Source organism: Microcaecilia unicolor, chromosome 2, assembly GCF_901765095.1.
Source record: "Microcaecilia unicolor chromosome 2, aMicUni1.1, whole genome shotgun sequence".
In the NCBI taxonomy this organism is placed as follows: Eukaryota; Metazoa; Chordata; class Amphibia; order Gymnophiona; family Siphonopidae; genus Microcaecilia; species Microcaecilia unicolor.
Window position 1 is genome coordinate 133,514,087 of NC_044032.1, and position 15,293 is coordinate 133,529,379.

General features: G+C 45.0%; 1 protein-coding gene across 1 annotated transcript in view; it reads right to left on the bottom strand.

The window, feature by feature from the left end:
• Nucleotides 1-15,293, bottom strand: part of SSBP2 (single stranded DNA binding protein 2) — a 665,549-nt gene that overhangs the window by 421,865 nt on the left and 228,391 nt on the right. The window contains exons 3-4 of the mRNA XM_030193336.1: nt 6,015-6,076; nt 186-270 (exon numbers count right to left, since the gene is read on the bottom strand). Of these exons, the coding sequence (XP_030049196.1) occupies nt 186-270; nt 6,015-6,076 (147 nt within the window). The remainder of the gene's footprint in view (nt 1-185; nt 271-6,014; nt 6,077-15,293) is intronic.

The following is a 15,293-nucleotide window of genomic DNA, read 5'->3' on the forward strand; positions in this document are numbered from 1 at the left end:
AAACACATCAATACTACCATCTAAGCTGTTGCTCTGTAAAAGAAGCAAATTATTCCAGCCATCCTGGGGCTGATGTCTCCAAGATGCAAACAGAATCAAAACTTTCCATGAGCCACACAAGTCACTCTCCTCTCGATATACTAGTCATAGGGCAATTATGAGACTACAAAAAAGACTTAACTTACATAATCATGGAAGGCCTTAGCCTCACTTGAATGCTCACATGTTTCTCGTCTCTCTGGAGCTGCACAGTAAAGATCCCAAAACACACTGCAAGAAATTAAAATATAGCATCATTATTATCAACTTTATTTGATATACTTAAAGCCATAAAAGTACATCTGAGCAATCAACATATGTGTTTACAACAAGCCCAAGAAATATACAGAAAAAAAATATATATATTCCTTCCCCTTCCCCCCCTCCCCACCCCCGTACACAAACACTTTTTCCTACCCTGGCACGCCCTAGATTAGAAATACAGCTGGACAGTGAAAAGTTCCAGTAAATGCAATAGTCCTGGAGAACACTGGATTCTTTTGTGATACATTTTGCTGGTCAAACCACCAAAGGAAGAGAAGTGTCTCTGCAGGCAATCAGAACAGAACAAAACAGCGATGACAACCAGGAGGAGGCCACTGATGCTGCAATGTTCCAAACAGATAGCTTGTATTTCAATCAAGATGTTGTAAATAATGGTGACCCAACATGGCCATGTTTCAGTTAACAAGATTCCACACTCCGCACACAGCAAACAGGCAATAAACAACAGTGGAAGCGACGAAAGTGGTTGGAGATCTTTAAATGACAATTCCTCAATCTGACCCAACACGGCCGTGTTTCAGCAATAGGGCCAGCGTCAGGATTCTGCTACTCTCACGAGGAGAATATAAGTTTAGGATCAAAGAAAGTCCCTTATCAGTGAGTCATCAGCGTGCACACCTGTCCAATCAATGTAAATGAATGCGTCCATATTTTAGCAAATATATCAGTTGCTTTTGTGATGCTATTTTACAAAGAGGTTTATTTTCAAAGCACTTAAGTCTTACAAAGTTCCTAAGTGCTTTGAAAATGAGCCTCACAGGCACATATGAACTCCACCACATCGCAAAAGAGATATAGAGGGATTAGAAAAGGTATATAGAAGGACGACAAAAATGATAAAGTGGATGAGACAACTTCCCTATGAGGAAACGCTAAAACAGCTAGGGCTCTTCAGCTTGGAGAAGAGATGGCTAAGGGGAGATATGATAGAGGTCTATACAATACTGAGTGAAGTGGAACAGGTAGAAGTGAATCACACATTTACTGTTTCCAAAAATTCAAGCACTAGGGGCCATGAAATGAAGCTACTAAGTAGTCAATTAAAAAAAAACCGGAAAAAAAATTTCTTCACTCAAACGTTGGAATTTGTTGACAGAGAATGCGGTAATAGCACTTAGCTTAGCAGGGTTTAAACATTTTTCTAAAAAAAAAGTCTGCAAGCCATTATTAAGATGGACTTGAGAAAATCTACTGCTTATTTCTAAGATAAGCAGTATAAAATCTGTTTTTTACTATTCTGGGTCTTGCCAGATCCATGTGACCTGGATTGGCCATTGTTGGAAACAGGATACTGGGCTTGATAGACCTTCCGCCTGTCCCAGTATGGCAATGCTAATGTTGTTATTTAACCTATAGGCCATAAACTTATCTCTCCAACCTAGGCAACCTATTATAAAATTATCTTCAATTTCTAAAAGCCATTTTCCAGTAATACGAGTGGCTTGAAAATTGCCCATTCTTCCTGCAATGTTAATGGCTAATATTGTGTAAATGTCAGGACTTATTGTTTTGCTTTTACTGCAATTACTCTTTGTCTCAGGCCCCCAGCCCCTACCCCTGAAACAGCCCCCTAGGGCAGCCACCTAATCTGCTTTATGGCTAAAGCCAGCTCTGGTTAGGAATTAGAGCAGTGGTCATTGGACCCTAGTCTAGTGAAAATAAAGAAATGACTTCAGCAACTGGTCTCTTTGTCCCAATCCCTCTCCCTGTTTCCAGCATCACCTCTCTGTGCCCCTGTCCTTCCTTGAGTTCAGCTTATCTCCCCCTCTTCCCTTTCTCTTTCACCCTCCATCCCAGGACCAGCATTTCTCCCTCTCTCTCCCCTGCCTCCCTCCCCACAGTCCAGCATCTCTCTCTTTGTATCTCCATATTTGGGTCCAGCATCTTTCCCACTCATCCCCCCTAATCTGGTCTCGCTCTTTTCCCTCTGCTCAGCCCCTCATCCCAGAATCTCTCCCCTTCTCTTTCCCACCCCTTCATCCAATCTCTCTCTTCTCCCAATTCCACCCCACACCCCAGTCTAACACCTCTCTCCTTTCCCACCCCTATGATCAGGTCCCTCTGTTTCCCTTCCCTGCGGTATCTTTCTCCCCGCCTCTTCCATTGCACAGTCTGGTATCCCTCACTATTCCTTTCCTCTTGCCCCCTGCACGTACTGGCACTTCCTCTCTATTACCTTCCTCCTTCCACAGATCCTCCAAAGTTCTAGTTAATTGCCAGCATTGTCAGTGATCGCCTGATGGCCCTAGTAGCCTTCTCTCTACCCCATCCTGAATACACAGAAGCAGAAGGTTGGGTCAGAGTAGGTGGGAAGGTTTCCAGGGCTGACCAGTGAATGAACTGGAAGTTTGGAAGACCACCGGGGAGAGGGGAGGGAATAGAGAAGAGATGACAGTATACTTCAGGAGAGGGTGGAGGGAGAGAAGCCAGGCAGGGGACAAAACTGGATGGAAGATGACTGAACTGGAGTGGCAACACATTTTTTTGTAGCAACACCTAAGGGAAGCAGGTGACAGCTTGGCTCTTCTCTCAAACCTTAATGGGGAAGCAAATAACCAGCAAGTCACCTACACCAGCTGTACACACTGAAGCAGGACTTGTTTATCCACTCTTACTCTAGTGGAGGTTATTTTCAAGCATCTTTTCTGACTTCATGTGCAATTTTTCCTTAAATTAGTCATCCTTATTTTCTATTGCTCTGTCTTATCTGTCTATATGCGCCACCTCTGCTTTCTATTAAGATGTTTCAATCTGTGCTGTGTTGACATTGTAACCAGCATACTACAGCACATCATTATAAATATTGTCATTTGAATATTTTCTTTTGCTCTGTCTATTGCTTGTGACTGGCTTATTCTTGCTGTACACTGCCTTGAGTGCACTTCTTCAAAAAGGCGGTAAATAAAGGCTAATACAGACATACATAAATAAACTGAGAATCCGACAGTTTGATCAGGTCCCCCCCTCTCTTCATGTCTCAGCACTGGCTCTCTGTAACCACTTGTTCAACATTTAAGATTCCAACTCTAGTTCACCAAGCTCTACACTTAAGATACCCCTCCTTACCTAGTGCTAACTCCCTGTGTCTTGGCACACTCCATCTGCTCTTCTCAACACTGCTTGCTCTTCCTTTCCCTTCTCAAATGTGGTTCTGCTCTTGCTTATATGTGACTTTCTCTGGGGGAAATGTGACTAAAGTAGCAGATCCAAAATGTTGAGAACGGCTGATTTTTTCATGTCATAAGCAATCTTAAAAAGTTATGTGTTTGAACTTCAGTTACTTTTTATTTTTTCACATAAAAGCATGGGGTTTGGACTACTGTATTACAAATTGTTTGCTCTAACAGAATTTATAAAACCTGATTTTTTTGTTTCCAGAGACTATACTCACTTTTTCTCAGAAACGATCACATGTTGGCCCTTTTCTCCGGAACACCCTTCCCTTATATAGTCGCCTGGAAGTCTCTTTCCCAAAGTTTAAAAGGGCAGTGAAAGCCTGGCTTCTCCAGCTAGCCTTCAGGAAGGCCCTCAAGGGTTGCAAGTGACACAGCTTTCCCACTTTTTCTCTCTCTGCCTTCTGTAGATCTTGCTGTTAGTTTTCGTTTCTTTTCTCCCTTTATTCACTTTTCTAATTGTAACTTCCTTTCTCTAGGCTAGCGGTTGTGTTTATTGTAAACCATTCTGATGGTCATTGGACTCGAAGAGCAGGATAGCAAATGTGCATAAACAAATACAAATAAATAAATGTAACAAATATTACATTGTTTAAATTACATTTTTGGGTATCCACTATGGGGGTAATTCTAAATATGGCACCTTAAAAATCAGTGATGTAAAACCACGCGGTTAGCATGATTCTATAAACTACGCCTAAAGTTAGGCTCACACACCGTTCTTGCAACTAAAATTTAGGCATGCCCATTTAGGCCACCTAAAACCAGGCCTAAATACCTGCGCCTAAGTTACGCGCAGATCAGGTGTATTCTATAATAGTGTGCATAGTTTTCTGAAACGCCCACAATCGGCCCATGGCCATGCCCTCTTTTCGACTGTGCGCATTAGAATTTACGCGCACTGTGTTATAGAATAAGCCTAGAAAGTTGTGTATAAATTCTAATTAGAGCCAATTAGTGCTGCTAATTGGTTGTTAAGTACCAATTTTCAGCGCTGATTGGCTTGTTAATCAATTAAGTTCAGAGCGCAATTTGGCCATGCGGCCAAATTAGCACACACAACTTAAGGCGCCATATATAAAATTTAGGGGTATGCCTTTTAAGCAGATTGATTTTAGAAAATACTTAAAAAAAAGAGACCCCTGCAGAACAGCAGCCGCTTACAGGAACCAAAATTTCAGTTGCAATGTACAGCTTCCACCCTTCAGCGTCAACAAATTCACTGCAATGTACTCTACAATGGCAAATATTGACTATAAAAATATTTACACGACATTTGCTGAAATGCATTATGTGATATGTATTTGCCACAGTTAATATGAGACTCTAACATATATTACACTGTACTTTATGTGAACACAGAAACATTAGCTTAGGCTGCCCAGACATATACACTATCCACCTTATAATTGAAAGAGAAAAACGCCTAGATTTCGACCCAAATCAGGAGATAGACGTTTATCTCACAAAAACGAATAAATCGGTATAATGGAAAGCCGATTTTGGACGTTTTCAACTGCACTCCATCGCGGAAGCGTACAAAGTTGACGGGGGCGTGTCGGAGGCATGGCGAAGGTGGAACTGGGGCGTGGTTATCGGCCGAGGAGAGATGGGCGCCTTTCGCCGATAATGGGAAAAAAGTATGCGTTTGTAGCTAGAATTTAGGGCACTTTTCCTGGACCCTGTTTGTTCACGAATAAGGCCCCAAAAAGTGCCCTAAATGACCAGATTACCACCAGAGGGAATCGGGGATGACCTCCCCTGACTCCCCCAGTGGTCACTAACTCCCTCCCACCACAAAACATGATGTTTCACAACTTTTTATTTTCACCCTCAAATGTCATACCCACCTCCCTGGCAGCAGTATGCAGGTCCCTGGAGCAGTTGATAGGGGGTGCAGTGGACTTCAGGCAGGTGGACCCAGGCCCATCCCCCCCCTACCTGTTACAATTGTGCTGCTTAATACTTAGTCGTCCAACCCCCCCAAACCCACTTTACCCACATGTGCCCCCCTTCACCCCTTAGGGCTATAGTAATGGTGTAGACTTGTGGGCAGTGGGTTTTGAGGGGGATTTGGGGGGCTCAACACACAAGGGAAGGGTGCTATGCACCTGGGAGCTCTTTTACCTTTTTTTTTTTGTTTTTGTAAAAGTGCCTCCTAGGGTGCCCGGTTGGTGTCCTGGCATGTGAGGGGGACCAGTGCACTACGACTCCTGGCCCCTCCCATGAACAAATGCCTTGGATTTATTCGTTTTTGAGCTGGGCGCTTTCATTTTCCATTATCACTGAAAAACAAAAACGCCCAGCTCACAAATTGTCGAATAAAACATGGACGTCTATTTTTTTCAAAAATACGGTTCGGTCCGCCCCTTCACGGACCCGTTCTCAGAGATAAACGCCCATGGAGATAGACGTTTTCGTTCAATTATGCCCCTGCATGTATTATTTTAATATTTTGTAACTTAACACTACCCTTACATTTCATAAAGAGAAAGGGTTACTTATGAATCTACTTACCACCACCAAGAGTGTAGAAATCCTGGAGGTTCCCCCAATGTGATGTTTTTTTCCCATCGTATCTGAAATGAACAAACCAGACAATATTTATGTTTTCACACTAATCCAATGCACTTTCCAGCATAGCAATGTTTTGCAAATAAAACACAGCTAGAAAAATAATGCCACTGTGAATTACATAGAAAGAAAAGCATGGCTATCATGAAAGGGGTATTTTTAATTTTTTCTCTCACTTTTTACAATTTTGGAACAACAGAGGGGGGAAAAGTATTTTTTAAAAGTCAGAAGTCTAATGGCAAATAGATTAGAACATGTGGTACACACAGTAGTTCGAAGTGGCACACACAAACAAAAATACTTGTTCCATGGACATGGCGGTTAAACTCAGGTTCTGCTGTCTGCCCAATGTCACTGGTTGTGACCTCAGGCAGGTCTCTTTACCTCCAGTTGCCTCGAGAACACATTCAGATTGTATGCTCCTCAGAAGCAGGAAATCATTGGTCCTAAATGTGGTTTGTTGCCTGATGCTCTAATTTAAGGTACCACATAAAGGCTGATACAAATATATTAAGACAGAAAGAAAACAATTCCTCCAATTTCCTAGAGAAATCCACCACTATAAATGCAAACATAACTGATTTAGAAGGGTAGTTACCAAGCTGCATTTGTGTGTGTGTGTGTGTGTATGTGTTGCTGCAGGTATCTTTTAAATGGTCAATGCAGGTTCAAAACTCTCCCAGTCTCATGATCAGAACCTCCCAAAAGCCCCTTCTTACAAATCTTCCAACCCTCCCAATATCATTCCCCTGCCCCCCCCCCCCCCTGCCCAGGCACCTCTGCCTCACTGTGAGTTTTCTTGGTGGCTAGTAGGGGAGGCAAGAACTGTTACCAATCTCCTCCTGCCTTGTTGGCACCTGGATTCAAAATGGCTTCCAAAGGCTCCTAGCATTAGGTACTGTGAGACTACCACTATGGAGCTTTAGGCACCATTTTTAACCTGGATGCCAATGGAACAGAAGTTACTGATGGTTGCTCCTACTTCCCCCACTATCCAACATTTAGATCCCTGGTAGGTGCTAGAGCAGACTGGGGTAGGTGGAAGACTTGTAAAAAGGGGCTCTCAGGGAGTAGAGGGATTGAAGGTATCAAAGAATTGGGGGGGGGGAGTAGAACCAGTCTCTTTAGGAGCCGGAGGAAAGTGAAAGTTAGTATTATCTTTCCACAAATAATACAGCTTGCGACATCAAATGCAAGTTGTGTTATTCGTTCTGCATAATAATGAGTTGCCTTGCACGTATTTGCATGTTTGTACCTCATTACCACTTAGCTTACATTGTGTTGAAAAACCTGTGTGTTTCTTGCTATTGACACAAAATTTTATCATTTAATGCGTATTTAAAAACATGTGCTACTTTCTCACCGCATGTTAGTAGCTACCCCTATTAGTAATTAGTAAGGTAAGGGACCAGACTCAGTGAACCAGATGTGCATACACACCTATTAAGGTAACATTTAGGAGGGATAACACATTAGAGTTGTGAGTAGGCTGTACACTTATATCAAGCAAGTCAGTCACGGAATTAATGTACTAAGGATTCTTCCTATTTGTGGCCAGATGTAGTAAGCATAGGTGATAGGATGCCATGCACTAAGTGTGAATTCTATATCCACAATTACATGCATAACTGCAATTACAGAATACTAGCTTAAGTCAACATTTATGCACCAACATTTTAGGCACAGCTGCTTAAGGCATGTCAATGGCTGGTGTAAATGACTTGAGACTAGATGCAACTGTCAGCATTATAAAATTGTAGTGCGTAAGTGCTGGGCACGCATCTCACAACCCATACCCCTCCTACGTGCACACTCCCTTACAGTTCTACACACATCGCTCTTGCAACTAAAATTTAGGCACACCCATTTAAGCCACCTAAAACCAGGCCTAAATACCTGCGCCTAAGTTAGGCGCAGATCAGGTGTAATCTATAATAGTGCGCATAGTTTTTTGAAATGCCCACAATCTGTCCATGTCCTGTGCGTGAGTTCGTGTACCAAGTAGAGCGCTGCCGAGTCCGATGTAGCGAACCCGGGTTCTGCTTGGTGGCCGGGCAACCCCAAGGTTCACCTACGGTGACCACCGTTCCCCGGAGGTTGAGCCCCCTGGTGCAGGCGGCCGGCAGGACTCACGTGGAGAGATGAGAAAAGGGAGCGAAGGGATTCGGCCAGGAGGTCAGCAGAAAGGAGAATAATCCCGAAGCAAGCAGCGTCACTAGGCAGGCAGCAGGCAAGAGAGTAATCCAGGTACAGGCAATGTCAATAGGCAGACAGCAGGCAAGCAAGTAATCCAGGTACAGGCAAAGTCAGCAACGAGGGACAAGTAGATAAGAAGCAAACTACAGAGCAAGTAACACCTACCAAAGTAGAAGCCGAAGCATGAAGTCCAGGAAGAGCTCAGCTAATAAAATGCTGGCGTCTGACATCAGCAGGAACTGGCAGGGAGAAGGAGCACAGCCATAGGATAAGAGCAGAAGGAGGAGGAAACCGGGATACCAATAGGAGAGAAGCAAGGGAAGACAAAGAATATACCTACCAGAACTCAGTCAGCACACATAGCTGATAGGGAAAGGGAAGCCAGGCAGAGAGAGAGCAGACACAGGTGCACGGAAGCAAAGCAATCAAGGAGCCTGCAACCACCATCTCTCTGAACCAACCTAGAGAAGAACTACACACACATAGCTCAGGGCTGTGCCAGTCAAGTGTGCCTGTCAATGGGACCCCGCACAACCCAAGGACGCCGCTTGCGTTGAGGTAGGGGACATGACAGTCCATAAGAACATAATGGGATAGATCGAAGGTCCATCAAGCCCAGTATCCTGTTTCCAAGGTACAAGTGAAAGTGTACATCATACCCAGGTTCCGCCCATTTGTATGTCCCACGACAAATATGAACTATGCAAGATACGCGGGTATTTACAGAATAGTGCTTGTGGGAATCTGACGTATACAAGCCTATGTGAGCACATATGCTAGTATTCTAAGCATTTACATGTGCAGCACATGCACAAATGTTAGTGCCTATTTTATAGAAATGCTTCCATAATGGAAAAAAAAAGATCTTTAGTCCAATCTTTCTCAGCCTTTTAAGTACTCTGAACCTTCTGAAAATAAATAGGGGTATCCCCACCACCACCACCACCACCACCAAGAGGAATGGACCTGATGGCAGGCTTGAATTTGTTTTAGCAATGTTTTAAGAGAAGAAGGGGTACTTTGGATGAGAGAGAGAGAGAGTGAGAGAGAAAGAGAGAGAGAGAGAGAGAGAGAGAGAGAGAGAGAGAGAGAGAGAGAGAGAAGAAAGGCAGCGGATTTAAAAAAAGAAAGATCTGGAGGATAAGAGAAGGGACAGGTGCACCTACCCAACAATAGGGGCCCAAAACATAACAAATGCAGCACTCCATTAAAACCCCATCATCAGTGTCTGTGGAGTTTTTGTGAGTTTGGGAGGCCCTAAAATAACACACCCTACCCCTTAGAAAAGCAACAGGGACTTAGCAGCCTCAACATATCTTCTGCTCCCGCCCCCCCCCCCCCCCCAAACAAAAGTAAAGGCTTGGAAAACCCAAGAGCATATCTCCCAATCACCTCTACAATGCAACCACCAATTTCCTAGCTACCCATGATGCACTCTTATTCTGCACGCTGTGCCACACAGCTTCACCTCCTCACTGTCTTCTCACCTATATCCAGCACCACTATCTCCCCGATCCTTTTTATCCCTGCACATTATGCCTAGTAGTTTGCCCCTCTCTCTCCCTTATCTCCATGTTTCTCTCTTGCCTCCTGACCACCACCTCTTTGTTTGCAGTTTCTTATCTTGTCCCCTGCTGCCTTCTCTTCCACCCACCCAGCACCAGTGTCCCCCATTGATCCTCCTTCACCTCGTGCTCTGTGCCAAGTAGCTTCCCTCACATTCCTTCTTCCTGCTGCTCACCATTTCTTCTCTCCTTTAAGATCCAAGGGGGCCTTGAAACTGAGAAACGGAAGATAGTCCCATTCTTCTTGTGTGATTAAAAAATTGCTTCAAGTGACAAAAAAACAAGACGCTTCTATCAGGAGTCATAGGGAGGACTGCCAAAGAACTGGAAATTCCACAAAGTAACTGCGTGAAAGGGATTCAGCAGGAGATCATCTGCAGTGGTTTCAGGAGATGGATTCCAATTCTTCTGAACAGAAGGAATCCTCATCAAGTGTTAAGGTAAAAACCCAAGGAAGGTCCCTCTCTAAAGAGTGCTTTTGCTGGAGAGTGGATGAGAAGTGTGTGTAGATTTAATTACTCACTGATGGAAAGTGCAAGTCATCAGTGATCCAGAGATCAAACATGAAAGGCTAGGTGATTATGAGCATCTTTACAAGAGTGGCTCTCAACTACTTTTTTGTACTGCAATAGACTCCATCCAAACTAAGATGATATAAGGGTCAAGTAGCTCCCCACAAGTATGATAGTGTTGATCCAACCCAAAGATCAAGGAGCGATGGCCACTTTCAAGGCTTGCTAGCTGTACAGAATCTGTCAGCAAATCATAAAAGGAACTGAAAGCATAGGCGTAGTTTGACTGTTTCATTTGGGGGGGCAAAGGAAGGGGCGGGGCATATTAGCATATTCATTTGCATATATGTATATGCAAATTATGCTAATATGGAGGAAGGAAGGGAGCAAGAGCTGGCTTTTTTGGGAATAACCAGTGTTCGTTTGCCAATGGATAGCCACTGAATCAGAGAGGCAGCGGGTTTGGCGACAGGCAGTGGTGTGCTGGCAAATGTTTAACAACAGGCTCTCCCCACAGTCCCCCTCTGCGCCCCCCCCCCCAAATTGCAGAGCTGGCTATAGCCGGGGAGAGAGCCTGGGGGGGGGGGTATAAATAAGTAAATATAAACTTTTAATGTTGAGCACCTGATTCTCAAAGTGAACATATTGTAAACACTATAATGAAAATAAAATGATTTTTTTCTACCTTTGTTGTCTGGTGACTGTTTTTCTGATCATGCTGGTGCAGTATCTGATTCTGCTGCTATCTGTCCTCTTAACTCTGTTTCCAGGGCTTCCTTTCCATTTATTTCTTTCTTCCTTTCTTCTTCATTTCTGGTCCTCAGCTTCTGCCTATTTTCTTCATCCATGTGCAGTTTTTCTCCTCTCTTCCTTTTCCCTCATCTCATCTCCTTCCTCACTCTTTCCTCCCCTCCATCCATGTCCAGCATTTCTTTTCTCTCCCCTGCCCTCCATCCACCCAGTCCAACAGTGACCCTCCTCTTCCCTGTCCCCATACCCAGTGGCCCTCCTTTCCCCTGCCCTCCATCCACTCAGTCCAGTAGTGACCCTCCTCTCCCCTGCCCCCATGCCCAGTGGCCCTCCTTTCCCCTGCCCTCCATCCACTCAGTCCAGCAGTGACCCTCCTCTCCCCTGCCCCCATACCCAGTGGCCCTCCTTTCCCCTGCCCTCCATCCACTCAGTCCAGTAGTGACCCTCCTCTCCCCTGCCCCCATACCCAGTGGCCCTCTTTTCCCCTGCCCTCCATCCACTCAGTCTAGTAGTGACCCTCCTCTCCCCTGCCCCCATGCCCAGTGGCCCTCCTTTCCCCTGCCCTCCATCCACCCAGTCCAGCAGTGACCCTCCTCTCCCCTCCCTTCATTCCGCCCTCTCCCCGTTCCTTCTCCCCCCCCCCCCCCAGCGAGCCAGTTCTCCTCCCTCCCTCCGGATCCGTCCCTCACCAACGATCTTCGAATTTTTCACCTGCCAGGCCCGCTAGCGCTGACTCTCCACTGCCGGTTCACGCTTCAAAATGGCCGCCGAGACTTCTCGCGAGGCCGCCTCTGAAAGTCTCGGCGGCCATTTTTAAAGCACGAACCAGCAGGGGAGAGAGCGCTAGCGCCTAGCGGGCAGGCAAAGGATTCGAAGATCAGGTCGGTGAGGGACGGATACGGAGGGAGGGAGGAGAGCCGGCTCACGGGGGGGCCGGGGGGGAGGAGAAGGAACGGGGAGAGGGTGGGGTGAAGGGAGAGCTGCCTGTTGCCGGCCCTGCGTTTGGGGGGGCATTGCCCCCCCTCGCCCCCCCCAGTCTACGCCCATGACTGAAAGGATGAATCAATAGTAAGACTGTTCTGGCAAAACTACACCATCATGAAGACAAAGAACACCACTGACAAGTCCTGGGAAGAACATAAAGCATCACATTTGAACGTACTGTGTGAAAAGATATGGCCAGTGGGTTCACTCTGTCCAGGAAGCATCAGAAATAGACTACACAAATCGCTAATGATATCACAGAATCAGATGAGGTTGTGTTGGCAAGATTCAAAGTACAGGCAATACTGGGTTTAGAAAAACTGGTAGTCTACAGTCACTACAATTTTTGGGGACAGACAAGAGCAGGAAAACCCCAGCAAGTTATAAATATGTAATACTCATTCGACGTCAAGAGAATATCTTCTCCTCCGTTTTCCGTGTTGTAAAAGTCTTCGTGAGGCAGACTCAAAGAGAAAATCAAAAAAGAAATCAAAACTGTAAGAGTCTTTATTGTAAAAAGGCATAAAACCAACCCTTTAGATATAGAAGTCTATAAAATGAAAGGCATAAAACAGGTTTTATGCCTTTCATTATATATTTTATATCTAAAGGGTCGGTTTTATGCATTTTTACAATAAAGGCTCTTACAATTTTGATTTTTTTTTTATTTTCTTTTTGAGTCTGCCTCACTCTTTTGTTTTTCTGTTCATGTTTTGCGTGATGGACCGTAAAAATCTTCGTTACAGATCTATTCTTGATGCAAACTTCACATAAGAAGCTAAGATATGTTACTATTTGAAATTTCATATATTGTTGAAAGCATTCTTACTTAGTGAATTACTCGCCACTGTTGGTGATTGCTATTCTTTTAGTTAATTTTTATGTCAAAATGAGTCATCTTACTGCTTGGATGTTTTTACCCATTATTGTCTTCTGTTTTTGTTATAGTTCTCTTATGGTAATTTGCTTTAAACGTTTGATGCAAGCCACACTGAATCCAAACTTGTTTGGGATAATGCAGGGTACAAATGCAATCAATCAATCAATATGCAAGCAAGTCATAAAGAGGAAAGACAGATGATTGGAAATCTAACCACACCTTTAAAAGAGACACTGCGAGTGGACAAATGATAAGACAGAATATGAATTTTGGAAAATGAGTTTCTCAGGTTGCAAGGTCCAACATAAAAAAGGTATTGCACTGGCATGTTATACTGGTACAGAATGCTGAAGAAGCATAACAAAAGAGATTTTGCAAGTAAATTTTCTTTCTATTAACTGAAGAAGCGTCAGGGCCATCCCACCCTATAATAATGGCTGACATATCCTATACTTTAGCCAAATTAAACCTGTGTCCATGAACACTTCTGAAACAAGAATGTGTATTTAACCTCTGTGTCTAATCTAGCTAACAGTGGAGGAATACCCTAACGGTTAGAGCAGAGGGCTGAGAACTAGGGAAGCCAGGCTTCAATTTTCCCTGCTGCTCTTGTAATCTTGGGTAAATCACATAGCCTTCATCAGGTCCTAACTTAGACTTTAAGCCCTCTGAGAACAGGAAAATACCTATAATATATAAACGTAACTCACCTTGAGTTACTCCTGAGAAACGTGTGAGCTAAATCCAAACCCTTCTGACACGTTTAGTTGAAGGCATGGTCAGATGGCAGGAAAACAGGCTTACAGTGAAAATACTATTACTATGATCTGTATAGCACAGACTAAACAAATCCCAGGTGCCAGGTCACCATGGCTACTAGAAATTACTCTTTGGCGTCTGGGATTTCCTTGCCTTGTATACGCATGTATTTTTAAGTGCTGCTGTCCTCTCAAATAGGAGTTCCTACTTCACTAAATCATGTGGTGCAGGAATTACTGTACTGGTTTTGCGAGAATTGAGACCCTGAGACCAGCATAGGAATTCATGCACCACATGACTCAAACGCTCAGAGAGCCAAGCAGTTCAATGAAGAGTTTCCAGCAGTAACAGCAAGTTAAGTATAGCAGGTTTCATGGGGATTGGGGGGGTGGCTGCCAGGCTGTATAGTGTTTGTTTGGGGAGTCTGTAGCTGTCATGTCCCCTACCTCAACGCAAGCGGCGTCCTTCCGCTGCATAGGGTTCTGTCGACACGTACACTTGACTGGCACAGCCCTGAGCCATTTGTGTGTAGTTCTTCTCTGGCTGCAGGCTCCTTGATTGCTTTGCTTCCATGCACCTGGCTCTGCTCTCTCTCTCTCTCTCTCTCTCTCTCTCTCTCTGCCTGGCTTCCAGGCTCCTTGATTGCTTTGCTTCCACCCACCTGGGTCTGCACTTCCTCTGCCTGGCTTCCCTTGCTTCTCTCCTATTGGTCTTCCGGTTCCTCCTTCCCCTGCTCTTGTCCTATGGCTGTGCCCCTTCTCCCTGCTGATGTCAGACACCAGCACTTTATCAGCTGAGCTCTCCCTAGACTCCTTGCTTCGGCTTCTACTTTGGTAGGTGTTACTTGCTCAGTAGTGTGCTTCTCCTCTACTTTGTTCCTCGTTGCTGACTTAGCCTGTACCTGGATTACTCTTGTGTCTGCTGCTTGCCTACTGACTCTGCCTGTATCTGGATTACTCTCGTGTCTGCTGCCTGCCTACTGACACTGTCTGTACCTGTATTACTCTCGTGTCTGCTGCCTGCCTACTGACTCTGCCTGTACCTGGATTACTCATGTGTCTGCTGCCTGTCTACTGACTCTGCCTATACCTGGATCACTCTCTTGGCTGCTGCCTGTCTGGCCGTCACGTTCATCACGTCGCTTCCTGCTCCATCTCGTAAGCCCTGCCGGCCGCCCGCACCTAGGGGCTCAACCTCTGGGGAATGGCGGTCAGCACAGGTGAAACCCGGGGTTGTTCGGCCACCAAGCAGAACCTGGTCCGTGTACCGGGCTCGGCAGTGCTCTACTTGGTACAAGAACTCACAGGTCTGACAGTAGCCTGGGTAAGGAAATTAAACTGGCAGCACTGGGTAAAGGAGGGGAAAATAGTAAAGCTTGTTGTGTGACTGAATGGCTTAGTGGAGGGAGATAGGGAGTAGTGGAGCCTTGGAAGTGAGGAGGGGGTCTGACTTTCTTCCTAGTTGGCAATGATATCAAGGGTTGGGGGTAATGGCTGTCTGCTGATGTTATTTAAGGGGAGGAGGGATGCAGTTGGCTACATGGGAAAGTGGAAGATTTGGGTGTGGTGGACTGGCT